Genomic DNA, 26,967 nt, shown 5'->3' on the forward strand with positions numbered 1-26,967 from the left:
TCCTTCTTTCCAAATCTTTCAGTCAGTCCGTCCGTCCACTGCCTTCTGATAGTTTTCTGCAGTCGGTGGATAGCTGTCGATGATTTCTCGTGCTCTTATTCCTGGAACTGTCGCCTGCATCAGGTACTGGAATTTGTCTTCTGCTGTTATGTCATCATCTTCATAAATTCTGCGAAACTGACTCCAAAAGGAAAGCCAGTCCTTTATGTCACCGCTAAATTTAACCAACTCTGTTTTTTGTAATTTCATGTCCTTTTTTATATGACTCAACAGAACATACCATCTCAAACCTATCATTTTCTTGGATTAGACCTAACCTCTGAGTGTGTGCTTCTATTTTGAATCTCACAGTGTCCATTTTATCCCTATATTCTTCAATATTGGTATACTCATCTTCATATTTCTTATCACTCCCTTCTTCCTGCAAAACCAAGTCCAGTATTCGCTCATCTAACATCGAAAGTTCTTAAAATAACTGTTCCAATTTTACGGACATTAACCTAACATCGTCATTTATCGTGTCTTTATTTAGCTCGTTTGGTAAAAGTCAGGAGGTTTTCGTGAATGATATCCTCACAGGTTTCCGTTTCTTACACAAATTCTCCATTGTGGCACGTACAGTTATACTAATCACGTCGGGGTCACCAATTTAAATGTTGGGTTAGACACTCGCGCACTACCCGTGTCACAGATCCTTGCACCAACGTTAATAACTACAGGACTTCATCTACACATGTGAACCCAGTTCACAACACAGAATATACTTTCACACAAGGTTTAATTCTCCAGATATTTATAAACCACAAACAATCACACCATTTTCCTCTTTAATCAGTCCCAGAGTTCCCCATTTCCAGTGCGTACATAACCAAGTTCAAGGAAGTAAACAACGCATATTACTGGTTTCTCACAATCCGAATCTGGGTATCTCCAAGATGTGCTTCTGCAATTGTAATCGCCAAGGAAGAAATTTACGCCCTGGTACTTAAAGTTAGTAGGTTCTTCAAACGTGAAGTCAACATTAGGAGGCTTGTATATAGAGTTAACGCTAAAGTGTGGCGTACATACAGAAAGAATCTCAATGTCATCCCTTTCAGTTAGCGAGGTTGATGTGATATTTAGGTTTGGTCTGGTGAAAATGGCACTACCGTATTTATCATGGGGTCTTTCCCGAACAAGCTCCATGCCTGCGATTTTGGGTCGATGGCTGTTGTAGCCCCGGTGAGTCTCTTGCGCTAGAAGGATGTCACATTTATATTCCTTACACAAGTCAGCCAATAAGGTCTCTTTGGCACACGAAAACCCCTCGATATTTATCGAGACTATAACAAGTGATCTTAGAAAAGACCCTTTACGAGGATTACTACTTCTGTGTTGACCGGTAGTGGAAGAATCCGCCGCTGCTAATTTGCAACGTTGCCCAGGGTGCGCCTGATTGTACTGATTTTTCATAACGTAATTTATACATTCTTCGGGGAGGCTTCTTCTGTGCACCCATGTAATCCAGGCTGATTTAAATTTTCTAGACTTTGTAATTCCCACCTGGATTGTAAATTTTATTCTTTATTGGGGAATTCTGATAAGATGCGAACTCCTGCGGAACTTAATTCCGGCACCAGGACATTTTTTCTTATTGGATATACATGTTGAATATTCAGTACGAAGGTAGTTTGGATCCTCCACATTATGATTATGGTTATTGTTATTATTATTATTATTATTATTATTATTATTATTATTATTATTATTATTATTATTATTATTAGCGTGTGTGTGTTTTTGGTACTTACTGTAACAGTTGAATTTTTGGGCATAGTAGCTCAGACGGTTGAGGCGCTAGCCTTCTGACCCCTACTTGGCAGGTTCGATTCTGGCTCAACCCAGTGACATTTGGTGTGCAAATTCGTCAGCCTCGTGTTGTTAGATTTACTGGCACATAAAAGAAAACTTGCAGGACTAAATTCTGGCACGTCAGTATCTTCGAAAACTGTTTGAAACGGGTATTGCTATTTCAGCACTTACCAGCTGAGGAAATTAATTTCCGAGATCAGTAGCTCAGACGGTAAAGTGCTGGCCTTAACTTTCTTACTGTGCATGAATGTTCAGTATTCAGCATGAAAACAGCTTGGATTCTCAAAATTATCATTATTATTGCGAACTTCTCAATCGGTGAAGTGTAATTAGTAAGGCGTAAAGCGAATATTATTATTGTCCTCACCTCGAAAGGAAGTCGAACTTGAAATGTTCCAATTAAACACACAAGCTTTTAATGTACCGTCATTTAGAAGTATGCTTGTTTCTTGCCGGAGTTAAGGACCAACCGGTTTGATTTGTAGTCTGGTCGGTGATTTCTTAATTTCTCACCGCTCGAATATTGTGTTTTGAATTTAACGCACATTCCTTTAGTTATGGTAGTCAGTAGTTCAAGGTAAAGTGTGCCGAGTTTGATTCCGAGACGGCCTGGGGATTTCTTAATTGCTCGGAGCTCTGTTGTCAGGTCGGTGATTTTTAACTTTCAATTCTTGTAGCGCTGAAGCTAGGTGTTTCAATTAAACACGTGAACTCTTAATGTGCAGTCATTTAGTTAACGTGCTTCCTTGCTTCCCAAGTAAAAGAGCCACTGGCTCGAATCCTAGTCGGGTCGTCGAATTTTTTGTGTCTTGTAGCTCGAAGGTTGGGTGTTTTTGAATTTAATGTTCAATCATTTAGTTACGATGATAGGCAGCAGTCCAGTGAAAGACTGTGGAGTTCGATTCCCAGTCAGGGTGGGGATTTTTTAATTCCACGAAGCTCAAACGTTAGCTGTTTTGAATTAAATGCACACATTCAGTGTACCGTCATTTACTTAGCATGGTACACAGCAGTCCAGGGAGAAGGGCCCTGGGTTCCATTGCTAATCATATGCTGTGCGAACATGTTTTATCAGTTCTGAACACAAAGTTTTAATCTCTAAATGGTGTCAACAATATTATAAGCTACTATTAGTCTCCACAGTTCAAATGTAAGAGCTATAATTTTTACAATCAAGAATTTAGGGTTTCAAACACTTAAAACCAACAGCACGTTATGCATCTGCGCACACGCTAGCATCTTTGACTCTGCAGCCACTCAGCTTCAAGACTTTGAAGTAGCTTTATAAAGATATGTCCCTATGAATAATGCACCTTTCACTATCTCCATAGTCTCATACCACCATCTTGTTTCAAGTTCAGCTCTGAGCCCTAGACCATAGCTCATTCCCTCTTGCCCTGTAGATTTTAACCCTTTCGACCTTCAGTGCTTTAGCCATTTATCCCTTTTGCCCTTTTGTTTGTTTGCCATTTAACATTTTTTGTCCCTTTTCCATGTAGCCGTTTAGCCCTTTGGCCTTTCTCCCTTTTGCAGTCACTCAGCTCCATGACCTAAGGTCACCTTTCAGCGTTATGCCCCTATGAATAAAGCACATGTATTAATCCTTACACCATCTCCCTAGTCATATTAAAGGAATATGTATGGCCACCATCCAGTTCCAAGCTCAGATCCTAAAGCCCATGGACCATGTCTCATCTTGTCTAATTAAGTTAAACCTGGGATCGAATCTCAAACTCGAATCTGTAACACCCTTGTAGGGTTAAGCCAGGCATAAATCTGTGCCTGTTAGCTTAACCTAGCACGCTTGGGCATCAAATTTGAGTCTGTAAAGCTAGCCTAATGACCTTGTAAGGTTCAGCCTAGGAGTGAATCCAGGGCCTGTGACGTTTGGCCTTGAGTGTAATCCGTGGCCAAGCGCTAGTTTCCAAATCCGCGACGAAGTAAGCTCATGTGAGGTTAATCATTTTATTTAGGTTTGAGTATTACATTACGTATGTTTTCATTATTTATTGAAAACCTTAACTTCATGAAAATTCGAGAATTTATATCACCCTCACTATCATGATCGAATAACTAAAGGAATGATCACTTTAGGACATTAAGAAGATTTTTCAATCTATCTTCACACATTATGACAGACTAGTAATTGTTTAAAATTAGCATTAATCAGACAAGCTTGGGGTTGTTGAATGAGCACGGAGTGTGATTATTATCTTACACTAAGCTGGTCGCCTCACGTGCTTAATAATGCGCATACATCTGCGAGGCATCCTGCACGTCTGCTTAAGTCACACTGATCCTTGACCTTCGGTTTATAGCGACAACGAGAGCCGCAGGCACGTTTTACCAGTCGGTGGAGGTGTGAAGACATCGATGTGGACCTTGAACCTGAGGGTTGACGTGGTTCTAATGCTAATCATTTCTTCAGAACATACTAGTGCACAGGCCCCGTTAACTAGAACTTAGTTTCTTTAGTCTTTCAAGTTGTTCTGGTTTTTAATGAACATTAATGTATTTCAATCATTCACAACATTTACCAAAACCAATAACGTGATCAGAAGCGATACGAATCTGTAACGACACAAATTAATAGAAAACACTATTACAAGAATGGAGTTTTTCTGAAGAGGAAATTAATATTTGAAAAAGGTACTTGCATTTTGATGCGCGAAGTTGATTAACTCCTGGCTGGCTACATCTCACGATTGGTCCCTTCAGCACCCTTTAGGGTTTGTGGTATCTCCCCATTTAGTAGCATATTCTAAAAAAAAAACCTTAAGTGCACCATGGTGAATGTAGAGCTTGCTCTTGCAAGCAGCGTGATGATTCCCCTCGTCTTGCAGGCTTCTCGTATACAGTAGGCTTCCTAACACACACACACACACACACACACACACAGAGAGAAACTAAAATCGCACACACTTATGTGCTCCAACTATGTCCATTTAAACATCAGTCGACACAAATGGTACTCAGTTTGCGGGTTCAGATTATTTGTGCATACCACACGTGTTCTGGAATTAATATCATAGTGGTTATGTCTTGCAGAAGACGAAATAACGTGTTCCCTTTATAAGACATCACGGCTGATAAACATCGCTTGGCGTAGAATATCTTGTAGAATTATAGTGAGAAAGCGAAGTGAGGTTGTGCTCTAAAGTAGAGCAATATTCAAGCAGTAGAGTAAGAGCTGTGTAAGTAGAGCGTCGCTTACACAATGTCTTAATCAGTTCTCAGTCTAGAAGTTGTGATTAGTTGGACACGAGTCGTAAATTTTCTTCATGTCTTCCTAAAATATGGTTCGAAACTGGTCATGTGAAGAGTTCTCGAAAATTGCCGGGTGGTTCAAGCCTAGAAAATGTTAGCTCTTCATGTCTGTCGCATGCTAAGCTCCTGACCAATAAGAGAAGAGGAACGGATCCCACGTGGCCATGCAGCTATGAGCTTAAAGGCGACTTGCTCCAAGGTTATCTGATCCTCGCTTTCACCGCAGCTGCTATTAATTATGCACTGAATTAAATTAGGCTCTTGTGGCAATCTCAATTTTAACCCCAATTATACTGAAATATACAGGTACAATATGTTGTAGATGAAATATTTCTTTCAAGAGTTTTTACTACTGTATAAATGATACAGAAGTATTAACAATATAATATTTTGATATATCGATATGTTGTTGTATTAGTAAATCTGGTTTGTAGAAATTATATCTCTGGTGTGAAAATCTCACATTCAGTATAAATTGCTGTGTAGAACTTCAAAGTGAGACTATCTATAGATTTGTACAGTACTTACGCAGTGTCATTCTACATTATTAACAGTTAACTATTCTGAGCCGCTCAGCTCCCTTTTAATTGTTAATTTTAACACTCTAATTGGTTTTACAGTAAAATAATGATAATCATTAACTTTACTATTCGTTAATTCACTGAAGTGTCATTGAAATGTGTTTGATCCAACCCTATCTTTTCCATTAGGAGATAAATTGAGCCATGAGTGTTTCTCTATGCCCTGATACCTTTGATCCATGGTTCCCTTTTAAAGATATACCCTGCAATTTACTAGTGTTTTCTACACTTCTCTGAGCGTTAGCTTCAAAATATTCCATGGGATTAATCTGGACGACGGTTTATCTTCAAACAAGTGTACGCTTTGTTCCTTAGTATGTATAGATCTGTACTGAAATTCGGCAGTCAAAGTTCATAGAACTATTGGGGTAAACCTATTTCTTGACTGTCGTCTTTTTTCTCTGTCCCCTAGTTGGAGAATTTGTTTGTTGTATCGTGTGTACTGAACGTTCACATTGTCAACAAATGTTAGTTGAAGTAGTATAATAGGCGGATTCGGCCGCCACCTCCACCTCGGGCTCTCGGGAGAGGCCTCCACCTCCCGCGGGAAATTTGAATTTTGGCGCGAGATTTGAATTTGTAAACAAAGCCACGTGCTTTTTGACAGCTGTCATCGACAACAACGCATCGCTAACCTCACTGCTGTCATCTTGACGGGCCTAAACCTCAGTGGTACCAACTTAACCTAACTAGCGCGAGATTTGAATCGGTAAACAAAGCCACGTGCTTTTTGACAGCCACGTGCTTTTTGACAGATAACAACGCATCGCTAACCTCAGTACTGCCATCTTGACGGGCCTAAACCTCAGTGGTACCAACTTAACCTCACAAGCGCGAGATTTGAATTTGTAAACAAATCCACATGTTTTTTGACAGCCACGTGCTTTTTTGACAGCTGTCATCCACCATCTTTAAACTACAGAGCACCGTGCTGCCCTCCTTATCGCAGTAGCTGCAAATACCTCACCTGTCATCGGCAGTGCTGCCATCTTGGCGTGCCTAAACCTTAGTGGTACCAACTTAACCTCACGAGCGCGAGATAAACAAATCCACGTGCTTTTTTGACAGTTGCCATCCGCCATCTTTAATCCATAGAGCACAGTGCTGCCCTCTTTAGCTACTTACCTTTGAAATGTGGTGGCGGATAATTTGAAAAATGCTTTTTGTCAGCAGCCATCTTTGAGCACCGTGCTGCCCTCTTTAGCTACTTACCTTTGAAGTGTGGTGGCGGCAAATTCCACGTGCTTTACAAACCTATGTGCATTTCTGACAGCTGTCATCCGCCAAGCTGTCGTCCGCCATCTTTAATCTAGAGAACACCATGCTGCCCTCTATGTGGTAGTGGCAATTTCCACGTGCTCTTGTTTGAAAACAAATCCACGTGCTTTGTTTTGACAGCTGTCATCCGCCATCTTTAATCAAGAGAGCACCGTGCTGCACTCTTTAGCTACTTACCTTTGAAATGTGGTGACGATAAAGTCCACGTGCTCTTGTTTGGAAACAAATCTACTCGCTTTTTTGACAGCTGTTATCCGCCATCCTTAATCAACGGAGCATCGTGCTGCCCTCTTTAGCTAATTACCGTTGAGACGGGCAATTTAAAAAATTCTTATTGACAAGCTGCCATCTTTAATCTACAGAGCACCGTGCTGCTACCTTGCGGGCAGTTTCTACGTAACAGCTGTCATCCACCATCTTGCATCGCTAACCTTAGTGCTGCCCTCTTTAGCTACTTACCTTTGAGGCGGACAATTTGAAACATGCTATTTGACAGCAGCTATCTTTGTGCACCGTGCTGCCCTCATTAGCTACATACCTTTGAAATGCGGTGGCGGACAATTTGAAAAATTCTATTTGACAAGTTGTCATCTTTAATCAACAAAGCATCGTGCCGCACTCTTTAGGTACATACATTTAACAAATGTGGTAGTGGATAATTTGAAAAATTCCGTCAGCTGTTATCTGACATCTTGCATCGCTTACCTCTGTGCTGCTATCTTTACGGTACTAAACCTTATCGTGGTGGCGGTGGTGGGAAATTTAAAATCTACATGCTTTTTTACAGCTGACATCCGCCATCTTTAATCATGAGAGAACCGTGCTGGTATCTTGCGGGTAATTCCGTCTACTGTCATCTGCCATCTTTAATCAACAAAGCATCGTACTGCTATCTTTAGCTACATACATTTAACATGTGGTGGCGGATAATTTGAAAAACTTCCGTTAGCTATCATCCGCCATCTTTATTCAACAGAGCATCGTGCTGCTATCTCTAGCTGCATACATTTAACATGTGGTGGCGGCAATTTGAAATTCCATCTAGATGCCATCTTTAATGAACAGAGCACCGTGCTGCTATCCCTTTGAATTGTGGTGACGGATAATTTGAAATTCCGTTAGCTATCATCAATAAACATTAGTGCATTCGCTAACCTAACCTCTCATCTACTATCTTGAAGGAGACTATACGACACCTCCTCTACCTCCTGCTCTTCCTCCTCCTCTACCACCTCCGCCTCCTCCTCCTCCTCCTCCTCTGTCAAAGCATAGCTTTATCGAACACGCATCGCGAAGGCAAGAGTGTGCAGCGATAACATTATTATGCATGTTTAGACTTGCGGATTACGAAAGAAACATAACAAGACTAAAATCGATGTTGTTATCTTCAACCTGTGATTAGAACATTGATTGATGTGTTCAGATCACTAAACAAGTGATCAAGACTAGAATCGAACACGGTACTCGATACAACATGTGTTTAGAACATGCCAGGGGATACCTTCGTTCTAAGAAGATCAGATTGAAACATAACAAGACTTGAATCGAACACTGTACTCGATGTCGTTAACTTCAACATGTGATTAAAACATTGTTTGGTGTGTTCAGAACACTACATAAGTAGAATCGAACGTTGTACTTAATGCAACATGTTAGGGGATACCTTTGTTCTAAGAAGATCAGATTGAAACATAACAAGACTAGAATCGAACACTGCACTCGATGTCGTTAACCTTAACATGTGTTCAGAACATTGATTGATGTGTTCAGATCACTAAACAACTAGAATCGAACACTGTTCTCGATGTTGTTAACTTCAACATGTGATTAGAACATTGTCTGATGTGTTCAGATCACTAAACAACTAGAATTGAACACTGTACTCAATACAACACGTCAGGGGATAACAAGACACATATCAAGATAACAAGAAACATATCAAGACTAGAATCGAACATTGCACTCGATACAACATGTGATCAGAACATTGACTGATGTGTTCAGATCACTAAACGAGTAGAACCGAACACTGTACTCGATACATGTCAGGGGATACCTTATTTCTAAGAAAATTAGATTGAAACATAACAAGACTAGAATCGAACACTACACTCGATATCGTTAACCTTAACATGTGATCCGATACAACATGTTAGGGGATACCTTTGTTCTGAGAACATTAGATTGAAACATAGCAAGACTAGAATCGAACACTGTACTCGATACAACATGTGATTAGAACATTTTTTGATGTGTTCAGAGCAAAAGTAGAACTTCAATGATTTACCTAGTGTAAAAATCAAATATACACTGTGCACATATCGCATAGCTAACTCGGCAACACTTCAAATGATTTGCTTACTGCGAAAATAAAAAATCTATACCGCGTAGCTAACTCGTTCACCGCACTGCTAAGACGCTTAGTAATTGCAAATACACTGATATATGTCATGCGAAAATCAAAAAAGCACACTGCGTAGCCAACTCGCTCGGTCACACTGCAAATACATTACGATACGTTACTCTTTTTTTCTCGAAACACACACACACACGGATAAGTATGTTGCGAGATACTACATACTTACATGTAAAAAAAATAGGGGTGAAAAAATCATAAATTATATGTACACATGTTGTCTTCTCCAAGTTGTAAGACGAAATAGACGCAGTACTGCGAGTTTCCGCTATAGCTGGCGAACGGAAGTAGCATGATATCTCAGCAAAAATACGCGTGAGCTTGCATACACGCAAGTCGGACACAATGATGGATACCGCGATTCAAATCCTGGCAACTTATGCCGTCAGGAAGGGCATCCGGCTAGATCATGTAATTACACGTTATGACGATCGCGCAGGTCCCCCGCCTAGCATTTGCTATTTTTACGGCTTCCGACAGTAGGAGTTCGAACCCGCTATCTCCCGAAGTAGCGGGAATAATTGCGGGTACAAGATGTTGATGGTGATTCATCTGTCGGATGGGGCGATCCTACTGTTACATATTACATTCTCAGGCAGTTTCGAATAACCAGAGGGTGTGCAAAAAGCCAGCATTAAGTAAGGGCTGTTGATGGGGACGTTAAACCTTGTGCAGGCTTCTCCAAAACTGATTGCGGGTACTAGATGTTGATGGTGATTCATCTGTCGGATGGAGGCGTTAAGCCTTGTGCAGGCTCTTTCAGCAGGAGTAGGCTATGTGCCGGCACCGGGTTTTACCCTCTCCCTACTGTAGTATATTACATTCTTAGGCAGTTTCGAATAACCAGAAGGTGTGCAAATAGCCAGCATTAAGTCTTGGGAGACTACTGACAAAAGTTAGTGCCATTGGACTAGATTAAACAGTGACTAAATTGGTGGCTATATTTCTAGACAGGAGCCTCCGTGGCTCAGACGGCAGCGCGTCGGCCTCTCACCGCTGGATACCGTGGTTCAAATCCCGGTCACTCCATGTGAGATTTGTGCTGGACAAAGCAGAGGTTGGACAGCTTTTTCTCCGGGTACTCCGGTTTTCCCTGTCATCTTTCATTCCAGCAACACTATCTTCATTAATAATCACTTTGGGAGTGGCGACCCCATCGTACTAACAGCCTATATCTGCTTCATTCATTACATCCCTGACCCGGTCAATTCCTGGAAAACAGGCTGTAGGTATTCATTTCATTTCTAGACAACGGAACTCAGAGCATTAGAGGAGGTGAAGCTTTATTTGGTTCTGTAACGATTATGGGGTTTAGTATCACAGGGCAGCATAATGGGGCCTTTATTTTCTTATATATATGAACTATATGAATAATGAACTGGAGTCAGGAATAAGACTTTTTATAATAAATAAGTTTCAGAATTGTGAGCGACTGCAAAATACCTTGACAGTATTGTGAGATGGACATTGGGCAGTCTTATGATGGCTAGTGGGGTGGAAAGGCAGGTTGTGTGTTTCCCATATAGGAGTCCTCTCTGCTTTAATTATTGTGTTGATGGGGTCGAAGTTCCTCATGGGGATCTCTGTAAATACCTAGGTATTTTTAATAAGAATAGATCTTCATTGATGTATTCACCTATACAAGATTGAAAATAAATTTACAGATCTCTTAATGTAATTGTGTAGAGGTTGTTAAGGTGAGGGAATACAAATCTCCAGTAAGGCCTCAATTAGAGTATGAGACCATCACCAGGATTGCTTGATTAGAGGACAAGAAGTAATCCACAGAAACAGTTCCATTCCTCATGGGTGATTTCTGACAAAAGAGTTGTGTTACAGAGATGTTGCGAAGTTTGTGCTGGAGGACTTGGAAGAAGGTGACAGGCTGTTTGACTAAGAAGTATATTCTCAGATATCATTGGAGAGATGGCTTGGAATGACGTTTGTTGATCAATGAATATAAATCGTGTTCTTTACATATAGGAAAGGTCACAAAATGAAAATAAATTGGAATTCAAAGGGACAAATTTTTCAGCAAACGTTCACTTGTATGAAGAAGATTTAATGATTGAGATAATTTACCAAGTGAGTTGTTTTATAAATTTGCACAATCTTTTTCTACATCAACAACTGATAAACAAATCTGCCACCTTCGTGACAGCCCTAAATGCTGATCAGTGGTGACTGATGGATTTTGTGGTTGATAGCTTGATTGATCGACTGATTGATTAATTTTTGTTTGATGGTTTTAATGTGTTGTGCAGAGAGGATTGATGGATATTTCTGTGGTTGTGATTTATCCATTGTCCACTTGTTGGAGGAGTGGTAGGAATGATGTGGGGTTATTTTTATATTACACTGCGGTATTTTGATAAGAAAGTATACAGGATTATGGAAATGAACAAAGAAGCAACGAGTGATTTATAGAAAGATGGAAACCGGGGATTGTGAATGTAAGAGGATAATGAATATAGCTAGTCAGTGTGGAAATAGGGATCAATAGAAAGATAAAAAGAAGCAATGAATGGTTTTGGGTGAGGATTTGGAGACAGTATTTGTCCTTTAATGTTCCTCCTTTTCTATTGCTACCTTGCCTACTGCTATTCTATCGTGTGTTCATTTTTATGTTCTTACCTCCCTTATCACTAGCAGTGGCGAAATGGGCTCTGGTTAAGACACAGCAGGTTTTTATGCTTGTTACGTTTCAAAATGGGTAAAAAAGATAATGAATAAATGCAATGTAAATTTGAATTTTATTGCAGTTTTAACATTATTTGAGGTACGTCCACATAATGTATATGAGTTGATTATGTTTGTAAGTACAGAAGTTATTATGAGTAGAAATTTGTAAATAATATAAATTTATTAAGCATGAGCTGTGCGATTAATAAAAAAACATTTGGTGTGAATTGTATAATACTGTGTGTTAGGAAAATGCCTTCTTCCCTTCTTAATTTAAAATTTAGTGCTTGATAATGATGTATTTTTGTGTACCATTTGCCACCGTGGTAGACATCTCTTTTGAAAATAAAGTGATTTTTATTTGATTCTATTTGATTTAAGGCAGCAGGAATAGATTAAATTAGACCTGAAATGGTAAAGTATAGTGGGAAGGCAGGGATGAAATGGCTTCATAGAGTAGTAAAGTTAACATGGAGTGTTGGTAAGGTACCTTCAGATTGGGCAAAAGCATTAATTGCAACTATCTATAAGCAAGGGAACAGGAAGGATTGCAACTATCAAGGTATCTCAGTGATTAGTATACCAGGCAAAGTATTCACTGGCATCTTGGAAGGGAGGATGCGATCAGTAGTTGAGAGGAAGTTGGATGAAAACCAGTGTGGTTTCAGACCACAGAGAGGATGTCAGGATCAGATTTTCAGTATGCGCCAGGTAATTGAAAAATGCTAAGAGAGGAATAGGCAGTTGTGTTTATGATTCATAGATCTAGAGAAAGGTTATGACAGGGTACCGAGGGAAACGATGTTCGCCACACTGGGGGACTATGGAATTAAAGGTATCGGTAGATTATTAAAATCAATCAAAGGCATTTATGTTGATAATTGGGCTTAAGTGAGAATTGATGGTAGAATGAGTTCTTGGTTCAGGGTACTTACAGGGGTTAGACAAGGCTGTAATCTTTCACCTTTGCTGTTCGTAGTTTACATGGATCATCTGCTGAAAGGTATAAAATGGCAGGGAGGGATTCAGTTAGGTGGAAATGTAGTAAGCAGTCTGGCCTATGCTGTCGACTTGGTCTTAATCGCAGATTGTCCCGAAAGCCTGCAGTGTAATATCTTGGAACTTGAAAATAGGTACAATGAGTATGGTATGAAAATTAGCCCCTCGAAGACTAATTTGATGTCAGTAGGTAAGAAATTCAACAGAATTGAATGTCAGATTGGTGATACAAAGCTAGAACAGATTACATAAAATCAGCTTCATGGTCCGTATCGCACTTCAATAGATTCACAATTAAGTATTTATTTATTTTCCACCTAGTCGATACAATGATTGCTTAAGGCAACTTTTAATGGTCAAAAGTGGTACATGTTTTGTATATTATCAACATCTTCAGCCACATAACACATGACTGCCACAGGTCATAAATTTACCAACATAGAACAAGACCTGACCATCATAAAAAAGTTAAAAAAGGGCAGCTTAATGAACACATATGAAGACCTGTACATTCATCTAGACCAACTTGTAAAGAAAAATGATAACCTTAATGAGGCTGTAGAATATAAGAATCCATTATATTATCAAATTCTAGTATATTTGAAAATGTTTGAGAAGGATCACGAAAAAAGAATTGGAATTTCTCCACCTACAGGTAGCCCTACAACTTATTCCTCCTCAGTTGAAGCTATAGGTGACAGCAAGGAAGTTGTTGACACACCTATATCCCCCGCTCCTCCACCTCCTCAGGTGCAAGAGCAAGGAAGAACGCATCATCAATATTACACCCGGCGCAAAACTTTGAAAGAATGACAGGAGTTACTGTTCCAAAGGAAAGCAGGCTTAATAAGATTTGACAACTAGGAATTAGTTATATTTTCATCTACATTAATAAGAAGAGCCGCACTGTGATATCAGGATTTCTTCATTTCGATAATTACTTATAAATTGTATAATTTTTAATTTATAAATTGATCTTTTTTCATGAATTATTAAGAAAAGAATATTTATTAGGACAATTTCTCTATGGAATATTGTACAAGTGTTTCCTTGACGACTGCTTTCTATTGTAGAAATAATTTATATATTTTCTCTTGAGTTATTTGTTTGTTTTAATCTTGTCAATCTTATGTTAATTTTAAGGACATTTCCTCTAAAGCATTACTTTGTCAATTTTATATATTTTTCATCTAAACAGTGTTATGTGGCTGAAGATGTTGATAATATACGAAACATGTACCACTTTTGACCATTAAAAGTTGCCTTAAGCAATCATTGTATCGACTAGGTGGAAAATAAATAAATACTTAATTGTGAAGCTAGAACAGGTCGATAATTTCAAGTATTTAGGTAGTGTGTTCTCCCAGGATGGTAATATAGTAAGTGATATTGAATCAAGGTGTTGTAAAGCTAATGCAGTGAGCTTGCAGTTGCGATCAACAGTATTCTGTAAGAAGGAAGTGAGCTCCCAGATGAAATTATCTTTACATCGGTCTGTTTTTAGACCAACTTTGCTTTACGGGAGTGAAAGCTGGGTGGACTCAGGATATCTTATTCATAAGTTAGGAGTAACAGACATGAAAGTAGCAAGAATGATTGCTGGTACAAGCAGGTGGGAACAATGGCGGGAGGGTACTCGGAATGAGGAGATAAAGTCTGATTTCAGAATGAACTTGATGGATGCAGCTGTATGCATAAACCGGCTTCAATCGTGGGGTCATGTCAGGCGAATGGCATAGGTTACCTATGAGAATAATGGACTCTGTTATGGAGGGTAGGAGAAGTTGAGGTAGACCAAGACGACGATGGTTAGACTCAGTTTCTAACAATTTGAAGATATGAGGTATAGAACTAAATGAGGCCACAGCATTAGTTGCAAATAGGGGATTGTGGCGACATTTAGTAAATTCACAGAGGCTTGCAGACTGAATGCTGAAAGGTATAACGGTCTATAATGATAATGTATGTATGTATGTATATATTTGATTTGACAGTTCCTTTTCGTTCTTGTATTTTTAAATTGAGAGATAAATTAATTATGCTCTTATTGTGCCAATATGAAATGTATTTTCTCAGCTGTTTCTTGTTTTGTCCTGTATATTTTTATTCCCCTTTTAATCTACTTTTACCGGGCGAGTTGGCCGTGCGCGGCTGTGAGCTTGCATCCGGGAGATAGTAGGTTCGAATCCCACTATCGGCAGCCCTGAAAATGGTTTTCCGTGGTTTCCCATTTTCACACGAGCCAAATGCTGGGGCTGTACCTTAATTAAGGCCACGGCCGCTTCCTTCCAACTCCTAGGCCTTTCCTATCCCATCGTCGCCATAAGACCTATCTGTGTCGGTGCGACGTAAAGCCCCTAGCAAAAAAAAAATTAATCTACTTTTCTTGTTTCTTACTTATAGCCTTCCAAGGGTATTAAGAAGGAAATATGCACAGAACCTGGCACAATTATCCAGCTGGTACCGAATATCAAAGAAGAAACAAGGTATGTACACCACATACCCTACACAGTATAGAATATATAGTACCTATTCAAAATTATGTTCAGTAGTGGATGTTTTATATCCAAAAACTGGCCATTTTCATCAGTTTAATCCTTTCTTTAAATGGTTACATTTTAATAAACTCTTTATTAATCATCATAATTAATAAATACACAGCACCCAAATTGTTCATGGTATAAACAAAGTTTGTTATATGTACTGTCACCTCTCACTATTACAGAAGTTCACCGTGGATAAACCCCAGTTTTTGCAAACACAGGTTTTCGTCAGGGTCATGGAAGTACTCAGTGTTCCACAGTTTATGATATACCCATGGACCGCCATCGAGTTAACGAAATGTCGCATGTCTTGATTAGTCTTTGTCCATGTTCTATTCATCATCGCCTCTGTTGAGTAAAAATCAAGCCAGATTTCTTCCCTCTTCTTCAGTCTGTCCTGCAGTGATTTTTGCCAACTGTCTGTGGATGGAAACACTCACTTCATTCGGAGGTCCTTAATGAAGTAGTTCTCCTTTGCAAGCTCATATGCAAGCCTTGATTTTGTTTATTTTGACATTCTCAATGTAGCTTTCAGGAAGCGCGACTTGACTGCTTCAATTGTTTCAGCTAAATCAGACCCAGTTTATACCATATAATGTCCAGTCCATATGTGGCAATTGGCACAATTTTCGCACCGAATAGTTTCATAGCAGTTGCTAGTGAAAGCTTAGTAATTATTTTTAATATCACATACTGTTTTGGTGGCCGCTGTTGCTCTAGACTTTATGTGAAATCTATAGGTTGTTGCTGTTGTTTGCATGGTCAATCCTAGATACTTAAATGTATTGACAGTCTTGAGGGCTGTAGATCCTAGGTATATCCTGTCACTTGTGGCCTCTCGCCTCCTTTCCGAAATATCATTTCCACAGTCTTATCTGTGTTAATTTTCAACTTGTTATCTTTTGCCGACCTGTCTACATTGTCTACAGCTTTTTGCACATCATGTAGGAAATTTGATCAAATGACCATGTCGTCTGCGTATAAGTATATTTTCAAATCCTCTATTCCTTGCTGAGTAACCTTTCCCACATCGTACGTCACAGTGTTAAACAGCAAGGGGCTTAGTTGGTCTCCTTGGAGTACTCCGTTGATCAGTTTCGAAGTTGCGACTTGGTCATCAATTTGTATGTAAATGGTTACATTTAAGAACTAATATCTTAAAATTCTATTGGTTAAAATTATCTAAAATATTCAGGAACTTTTAGATCGTACTTAATGACCCTTCATATACTTTTCTCGAATATATCTACAAAAAACCTCTGGTAGAGCTAGATATTTCTGAAGTGTATTTGTTTACAATACTTTTAAGCACAGTTTACGAACATCATGGTGTAGATCCATATTGATACAGTTAAAACTAAGAAACAATGCTAGGTTTTGGTCCAACCAATCAATGCACATCACTTTACAAGTGATCTATTTATTTAGGAAGAAAAAATATATCATCTTAGTTTCACCTTTCGATTCAAAACAAGGTCAACCACTTATGGTTAAGAAAAGAGATTAAATTTCTTTACAGGAAAGAAATCCTTTTTAAATGAAGAGTTGTATTTAGCTCATCTTGAGACCCCCATATGGCTGGTCTCTCTAGAATGGAATTCATCCCAATGTCTTAGAAACAGATCAGATGGAAGGCTTTTCAGGCGTTTGTTCTGTTAACCAGCATTTCGTCTTAGGTCTGATGTTAGACTCTTCAGAGTGGGATGTGTCCGACCCTACCCACTAAGGCTGGGGTGTATGCAGGTGAACTTATGAGAAGCCCATTATAAGAGGCACAGTCTGATAACTGCATATGGGAGATAAATCTCCACAATGGAATTATTGCCTGCCTAGCAATCCTGAATGGAAAATTCTAAGTTCCCATGGAGGGAGTTAGATATTTTTCACCAATAGAGCTTGTCAAAAACAGATCAGATGTAAGGCTTTTCAGGGGTTTGCTCTATTAACTAGCATCAGTGGGTAGGGTCTGACACATTCCACTCTGATGAGTGTAGCGTCAGACCTAAGACGAAATGCTGGTTAATAGAGCAAATGTCTGAAAAGCCTTATATCTGATCTGTTTTTGACAAGCTCTATTGGTGAAAATTATATAATTCCCTCCATGGGAACTTAGAATTATCCATCCCAATGTCATGTCCCAAATAAAATGGAATGCATATTAAGTATATATTTATATCTTTTGCATTTCCCAAATAGTCCTTAAAAATTACATTGGGTTCTTCCATTTTTTTTACATTTCTTCAGTTTCTGATTTGAGTTTAGTAATCTGCCACATGGTTTTATGGCTGATGAAGTCTCAAATAAAGACGAAACATGTTCCCGAATAAACAGTTCACTTGTAAAGTGATCTGTATTGATTGGTTGGACCAAAACCTAGAATTGTTTCTTAGTTTTAACTGTATCAATATGGATCTACACGATGAAGTTTGTAAATTGTACTAATGAAGCCAACCAGGCTAAGAAAGTTGTAAATAGGTTCATGAATCTCAAAATCAGATTAGCAAAAATTTCAAAAACTTAGCATTTTAAAAGAAATGTCTAGTAAACAAAGTAATTCCCAAATTCTTAAAACTTTCCCAAAGAAAAAATATATCACCTCAGTTTCACATTTCGATTCAAAACAAGGTCAATCACTTGTGGTTGTGAAAAGAGATAATTTGTTTACAGAAAGAAATCCTTTTTAAATGAAAAGTTATATATAGCTCATCTTGAGACTCCCCTATGGCTGGTCCCTCTAGAATGGAATTCATCCCAATGTCATGTCGCAAATAAAATGGAATGCGTCGTAAGTATATATTTATATCTTTTGCATTTCCCAAATAGTCCTTAAAAAGACATTGGGTTCTTCCACTTTTAACATATTTTTCAGTTTCTGAATGGAATTTTGCAATCTACCACATGATTTTATGGCCGATGAAGTCTCAGATAGAGACAAAACTTGTCCCTGAATAAATAGTTCATTTGTAAAGTGATGTGTATTGATTGGATGGACGAAAACCTAGCATTGTTTCTTAGTTTTCTACCTTTAAGCAAGCATGAAAACTGTATTCTTTCTTTCACTGTCACCGAATCATTTGTTCATCATATTTTTATCATCTGAAATGCCATCTGCACCTATTACCTCCAGATATTCTCAGTAATTTTGTATGTTTGTATCAACAGTGATGCACAGAGGCATGATTGTAGATTATTAACTAAACAAACAAATTCAAGATTGTTATTTTTTAAATGTACATTGCAAACAATATAATCTTTCCAAAATAACATAACTTCATTAATCAATATATAGAGGACTAAATTCAGTTGCAAATTAACACAAGGAATGTCTTTTTTAAATTATTTATTTGGTTAGATTACATTTTTATAATCTTTCCAGTTCTATTGTGTGTTAAGTAAAATTCCTCCATTTGTGAAGACCAAAGCAGATAATGTGTTGTAGAAATGGAACGTTCAGTTTAGTAGTTATTATAGTTTTCAAATAAAACTTTCACATTGTTGTAAGCATAACAAGATATCATGGTATTGAATTATGTTTGTTCCAGTGTTGTGGTGATTGTCGCCATTTCCCCACTTTTCATTTTAGTACTAATTGTCAGTGAAGTGCTTGTACTGTGTTGATTGTAAACTCATTTAGACAATTAATATAACTAATAAAATGGATAGCTACAAGAGAAGTTTTATATTTTGTGCAGGTTGCCTAAAAAATTTCCAGAATTCTTCAAGTGAATTTATTATCTCATAAAAGTAGGTAAATAATAATGTAGTGATATAAATTTGTTTCAAAATTGTTATCTTTATCAGTGATGTAACAGAGTAGCGTAAATGTATATCCTGTTTTCAAGCTTTTAATGCCGTAGTGTTTCTTGAACTGTAGGTGTGCCAATGGACTACTTGCTAATTAATTTCTTGCTGTGACACCGTTTTTGGTTACTGTGTGAAACGATTTTGTGTGTAGTGAGCGTGTTCTTAGCTGTTATGTGATTTGTTGACTGCTTCCCACTCATTTCCCTCTGGTGCTGTGTTATCCTGACATTCACAACCTGTGTCAAGAAATATTCATTTCATTCCTCAGAACTGCCCAGTACACTCTCTCATTTGTCGGAGTAGAACCATGCACACAACTGAAGAACGCACCAATACGTCAACTCTTTGAGGTTCAAATTCTCCTGTTTCTTATTAATTCTTGTGTAACAGGACACAGTAGGCTTCGTTAGAAAACAATCTTGTAATATGACCACCAATAAAAAAATTGCTTATGAATACTTTTCACAAAAAATCATTATTTCACTATGCATATTTCTATTTTTGGATGGACATTAATTTAGCTTTCCTGCTAAGCATATCTTGTGCAGAGTCACTCTCCAACTAGCAAAGCAACAAGCCTTTTTTGTGTATTCTTTTTCCTTGGTATACAATGCAGAGGACAGTCCATTGTCTACGCAGCTTAGTCCGTTGTTTATCATATGTTTTTGAAGGATTCACTCGACCGGATCTTACCGTATCTACTGCTTCCCACTTGTTTATATCTCACCTCTAGTGCTGTGTTGTCCTGACTCTTATTTCAACAGTCTACAGATATCATGCAGCAACTTAACCCTCTAGTACCCATGACAATTAATATTGTATTGAGAAGTTAACTTTTCCTCTGCAAAGGGTTGAAATTGTCTCTTTATTGAAGGTAGTTCATAAAAATATTTAAAATTTGCTAGTTAAGCATTTTATAAACTGTTTTTGTTGTAGTTACTAATGTGTAACAGTGGACTTTAAGGGATACTGAACATTCAACTTCAGTATTAAGTGTATACATGTGTTTTAGTTCAAATGAAAGAATTTATTGCTTATTTGACACCACAAACATCTTCAGCCTTTACATTCTATCAAATTACACTCCTGATAAAGTTCACAAATTTACAGAAATACAGAAATATCTTCGATTGAGTACATTGAACAATAGCTTTTACATTCCTGAAATGTTAGTAAGTCAGTTTTTAGTCATCACACTGAAGAAATAAGGAACACTCAAAAATTGTGTAATTTAGAAGTCGATCCTCTAAAAATTCAACTCTCTAATAATGGAACCTCCTGAAACAATTGCGGTCTCAGTTCAGACAGACATATTTTTGCAAATTTTGCACCTTCCTCGAGTCTCGTTCCACTGTGGGAAGTTATGATACTTGTCCTTTTGGCAGTCCAGCACTGGTGTCAAAGTAGTTGCTGCTTTCTTCACTTTTTGGACATATCCTCAGCACTTAGTCGTCCCGTCTTCAACTTTCCCTGACCTGCAGAGATCAGTGCGCTGGCAAGGTCAGCCTGAAATTTTTTCAGAGCAACATGTTTCTCACACAGTACCTTACAGTGTTTCCTGTATGTCAACCAGCAGTTTACAATGCCAATCGTAACAATGTGACAAAATATGGACAGGGAAATTTGTAGAGGGAAGCCAACATATTGTGGAGATCAACACCTCCCATATGCCTGTTATGCTCGTGAACATTGTTTCGTCCTGGGACGAGAATGTGCTCTTTCTTAGTCTTGTCCCATCTATTGGTCTTATCTGCTGTTCTATCCCAGTCAAAGACAACAATAATGTGACAGATTTATTATCGTACCATTTCACAATAGTAAACTTGCCAGTCGTATCTATTTTCGAAACTGCAGTGCCTCGTCCCTAGGGTTTCAGTTCTTTTTCGTTAGACAGGGTGCATTGTCTGAATCTTCCATCTCCTATGGTACCGGTATAATAGAAGCCCCTTCTATGTAAGGACTGAGCAACTTGACATGTTGTAACATTTGTCCGCGAAGACACAAAAATGTCGATTATCTTCCAAGTTTGCGGTTAGTTTCATTACTACATTGCAAACAAGTCCCTTGCCCGGTAAATTTTTTACCCTGTTAGGATCTGCGCCCTGATACACATCAAAGTCATATAAATTTCCTGTAGACCCCGCTATAGCCCACATTTTGAATCCCGAACATGTTTGCTTATTCTGAATGAATTGTGGAAGACTACTTTCAAAATGTCTAAAAGATTTGCCATGTCAGTTTGGTACTAAATTACATAAGAAGAGGTTATGAAGATTCCTAATTGCCGACTTGTTGAAAGACGCATATTTTTGAGCTTACCTCTTAGATATGAGGGTACCTTCCAGTTGTGGAGAGACACATAACTCTGAGCTAAACAGTTAGTGATGAGGTTGACATTCGTTTGTGTAGTGACACATGGCTGTGAGCTAACCAATTAGTGACAAGGTTACCTTCCATTTGCGGAGAGACACATAGTCCTGAGCTAAATAATTATTGAAGAGACACATGGCCGTGAGCTAACCAATTAGTGACAAGGTTACCTTCCATTTGCGGAGAGACACATAGTCCTGAGCTAAATAATTACTGTAGAGAGACATGGCCGTGAGCTAACCAATTTGTGACAAGGTTACCTTCCATTTGCGGAGAGACATATAGTCCTGAGCTAAATAATTAGCGAAGAGACACATGTGTAGGGACACATGGCCGTGAGCTAACCAATTAGTGACAAGGTTACCTTGCATTTGCGTAGAGACACATAGTCCTGAGCTAAATAATTGGTGAAGAGACACATGTGTAGTGACACATGGCCGTGAGCAAATCAATTAGTGACAATGTTACCTTCCATTTGCGGAGAGACACATAGTCCTGAGCTAAATAATTGGTGAAGAGACACATGGCCACAGTCTTCATAATTATAGACGTCAGCGGGGTTGTTATTATTTATCGTATGATGTGCACAGATAGAAAATAACAAATTGATTAATCTGATTGTCAGCTATCTATGACGAATGTAAGCATAAATATGAATTATTGCAAAATTCGCAGCCCAGAATACACTGACTGACTCCTCCCTTGTTGGTACTCGTAGTATTTCAGCAGAAATTCTGTCACACAGATAATCGTGAAATTTTTATTTTGTTGAGTTATGAATTTTTCCTTATAATGCATTTAATAGAGTTGTTTTCGGTCTTTCAAATATTATTTTGTGTAAATAAGTCATTTATAAGTATTGGACCTAGGCTTTAGGGGAGAGAATTGGGACATATTACGTTGAATGCTAGGATGTGTAAAATATCCATTGTATCCCATTTTTCACAGTACAATATTCATCAGTCTCCTTCTTGTTATTCTGCTTCTTTAGTGTTAGCCTTGCCTGGCGGATGGTCTTCAGTTAGTTCGGTCTCGGTCCATGTCTGTATGTATTCTCGGCTTTCGGGACGTTGTGCACTGTATCTGTCCTTTGCTGCCTTGATCGTGCCTTGCCCCTCTTTCCACCGACTTCCTGCGTATACGCTGACTTTTACTATATATCGCTCTCTGCACACAACACATTTCCAAATCAGTGCACATGGCTTTTCTCAATTTTTTCTGGATCGGTGCAACGCCAAAACGTTTCATAATAACATCATGTGGAATGTGGTCCTCTCTAGTTATGCCAGCCTTCCACATAAGCATCTTCGTGTGCATGACGCTTGGTTCGTTTCTACCTCCTTTGTAGCTGGCCAGCATTCATTGCCGTAGAAAACGACAGGACAGGTAACAGTTTGGTAGATCTTAGATTTCAGATGGCCCTTCATCCGACGGTCGCAAAGGATCCGTTGTTATTGTCTATTTCCGCCTGATTTTGTATATCCTTAAGGTGGCTTCGTCAGTAAGTCGGCCATAATCAGAGATTGTGTAGCCAAATTTCTCTACTTGTGCTATATTTTCACCGCCAGCATACACGGTTTCAACATTTTGGGCAATACAATATCATGTATTCTGTCTTTTTTTTTTTTTTTGAGGCGCGGGACATATTCCGTCATTCGATTATTCCAATCTTTTGTTTGGTGCTGGAGATCAAACTTATTCTCTGCAGCCAAAATGGCATCATTAACATAGAGAAGTGTCTGAGGTATTGGCTTCTGCAGGTCTGATGTAATGGTGTCCATCACAAGAATGAACAGGAGTGGTGATAAGGCAGAGTCTTCTGGACTCATACAGTTGTGCGGAAGTCATCAGACTCTCTTGCGGCAGCTTGAACATAACTCCTTGGTTCTATGTAGAGCAATTGTACTCCCTTAACAAGGTGCTCCGGAATGCCATATTCTTGTAGCGCTGACCAGATAATGTCCATAAAGTCGAGATGAATATTATTATTCTTTTTACAATGTCTCTCAACTAACAGCCGTGCAGCGTGGATTGCTCCTGTTGTGCCAAAATTTTACACCGATTCATCTGGGCTCGTAATTTTGGCTAAATCGCTAATCTTTTGTCATTGCGTGGCTCACAAGTCTGATCGGGAGGTGATTAGAAAAATCGGCAGAGTTTCCCTTATTTTTGAATGGATTACCAATCTGTTGGTTTTCGACCTTCTTTGATGATCAGGTTGAAAAGATTATTCTAGCCACACGGCTGCATCCCATAGTTGAGAGAATCAAAACTCTGCCGGAAGATCATCGGGGCCAATGGCTTTACCTGGTTTCATTTCCTTCAGCATAGCCTTGGACATCGGTGATGTCAATACCCACATTAGACCTTCAAGAACAGAGGTGATTTGGATTGGTAGATGCGGAAATTCCAAAATTGAAATTTTGTCAAAGTAGCTTCCTGGCATTCGAGTAGCAAATCGTCTGTTTCCTCATTGAAGCTGGATTCCTTCCATTTTGCGATGCCTCTTTCTGACTAGCCTTTAAAAATCCCGCTCGTCTTCGCGCGTGTCAAATTTCACATATAGACCTGCATACCGGTTTGCTTTTGTTATGGCAATGACCTCCTCCACTGTTCTTTTGGCTGCTCTGTAGGCATTTCAACGAGCAGCTGTTCCTTCAACCGTACTGCATCCTTAACATCGTCATCCCGAAGCCACATGTCATAGTTAATCCTTCGTCGTCGTTGCCCTGACTTAGCTGTTCCAAGAATAGATAATGCGGCGTCTTTCAGTTCAGTCCGGCTCACTTCAACTGTGGTAATTTTTGACACAGTAACTTTTGAACAACGTCGACCTCCTCCTTCAGGCGCCACCATCTGATCCTTTCTGGTCCATTTTCTGCGAAGTGTTGGGCTCTTGGTGACTTTATCCGCAGCTTACAGGTGACTGGTCGATGTTGCATTGCAACGGTCTCTAGAACATCTTTGAGAGTCCTTCGTCTCACAAGGATGTAGCCACTGCAGTACGTGACTAGATGAATATCGCGCTTTTTGAACTATGTGTTCGTGATGATCAGTTTCTGCATAATCGGGAATAAATTGGCCATCGCCGTTCTGTCCATATCCATTTACTCCATGGGCTGTGTGGTATTCTTTCCGCTATCCGACGTGTCCATTCTGATCACCGGCAACGAAAACATAGTCAGCAGTCTTCTTGTCATGTGGTGCCCGGGGGGCATCTTTGGTTTCCGTGCTCAGGCCAGTTTATGGAGCGTTGCACTGAGAATTGGAATTTCCTTCTATCCACAACGTAGACGAGTTACATCAAGCGATTGTCAAACTTTTGCAGTTCGGAGGCTGTACAGACGAATTTTGCTGATATAACAATGCCAGCATAAAAGTTGTTCTTCGTGTCCCGTTGTACATAAGTTAAGAACTGCACCCCATTTCGCATTACTTTCCCCCACGCCATCCTTTTTCCTGCACCTTGCAGATGCCTACATGCCTTCTCTCAGGTGCTGTGGCTAATTCGCTACTTCGTCCAGACATTGTTCAGTGATGCGATTCAGGATGGGGTTACTCGCTTGTTTAGCCATCACAGCCCGTGCGACGGTAACCTCTGCATGCTTTTCGCACTGACTGAGCCCTGCCAACGCGCATTCCTTCCAGGGGACGCCCTAACCTTGGTTCCGATTTTATGAGACATTTCTATAGTCAAGTAATTACTAGGTTTGTTCCAACACTATTCCGAATCGGTTCTGAACTGTCTGCTCATGCGCAGTAACTCGACGGGCGTTCCAACATAAATGAGAATCAGTTCTGAACGGTTCTGAATTCCCAGCTTGCGTGAACTACACGTTCTGGTCATGCGCACTAAAAGGTTTGTTCCGATAAGAGTTCGGAACTCAATCTGCGCACTGCACTTCCTCTGTAATCCTCACGACCGATATAACCCTACATTTCTTGAGATATAGGAAAGTAAGAAAAATGAGTGGTTTAGATGATGACAGTAACCTCTATGAGGAAAGCTTAAGTGAATAGGATGAGTTAGATATGAACATACTTAGGAAAAAAAAAAAAAGAATGAAAATTATTTAGATACGGTAACTAACAATTCAAACTTTATAATTAGGTTAGGCGTAGGCCCTATAATATTGAAGCCGAGGTTACGAATAGTGGAAGCCTTCGCCTTCCACCATTCCAAGTACCTTCATGGCCTGTACGGAGATGACTTCTATAATACTGAATATTTTAACTTGATTGCACAACCATTTTTTTAAAAGAGATTTTAAACCTAATGTAAACATATCAGTTAGGTACGGTACCTCCGTCCAGACAAGTAATGCGATTGGCTGAGCTCAGATAAATGTTTAATTTTTGGCCGGATTACGGTCACGTATCTGTGAGTTTGCATTCGGAAGTTAGTGGGTTTGAACCTCCACTGTCGGCAGCCCTGAAGATGGTTGTCCGTGGTCTCCCATTTTCACGCCAGGCAAATGTTGTAACTTACTTTCATTAAGGTCACGGCTGGTACTGGTACCTTTAAAAAATACAAAGAAATTCTGCCTTCTGTAAATCCTCGCATATGAACTTGCCTTGTCCATTAATGTTCCCTGGAATGTCCTTCCTGGAACCTGTTTATGGAGGTCCCACCAAGATATGATCTCAGATCGCTGGATTCAGGGTCCAGAGTGCTAACCTTTACACTATAGTCGCTTACCCAATCAACTATGTATATGCCCACTTTCAAGCGCAAGATGCTCTGGTTATGTGGGTTGGACCCTGTCTTGAATTTTCTTTTCGAATTGCCTAATTGTGATGCTGAGGGGATGTTTTTCCAAAAGGGTATAATATTATAGGGGGGAATAGGGGAAGCAGGGGTGCTGGGGTTTTCTTATTAGATATAAATAATTTTGCAAGTCATTAAATATGAAAATGTAATAAAAATAAAATTTTATGTATTAGACTTCACATCAACAGCACAAAATTTTCTTGAGAGTAAGCTAGTGAAAGGGGACAGTGTGGAGAAATATGTACAGCTATATTAAAACACAGCAGGGAGTAAAAAGTAAAATTCCAGACCTAAAATGGGAGACAGGAGAGCTCAGGATGTGTCCTTGCAGATAGGGAAAAGGGGAGATGTAAAATTAGTGAATGATTTAATACAGTATGGAGGCCTGGATAGGAGGCAGATGGG

At 39.2% G+C, this 26,967-nt stretch overlaps 1 protein-coding gene across 1 annotated transcript in view; it reads left to right on the plus strand.

Annotated features, from left to right (window-relative positions):
• Nucleotides 1-26,967, plus strand: part of LOC136885373 (zinc finger protein 649) — a 136,528-nt gene that overhangs the window by 41,907 nt on the left and 67,654 nt on the right. Inside the window, exon 4 of the mRNA XM_068230260.1 lies at nt 15,478-15,560. Coding sequence (XP_068086361.1) covers nt 15,478-15,560 — 83 coding nt within the window. The remainder of the gene's footprint in view (nt 1-15,477; nt 15,561-26,967) is intronic.

Source organism: Anabrus simplex, chromosome 14, assembly GCF_040414725.1.
Source record: "Anabrus simplex isolate iqAnaSimp1 chromosome 14, ASM4041472v1, whole genome shotgun sequence".
NCBI classification, from domain to species: domain Eukaryota; kingdom Metazoa; phylum Arthropoda; class Insecta; order Orthoptera; family Tettigoniidae; genus Anabrus; species Anabrus simplex.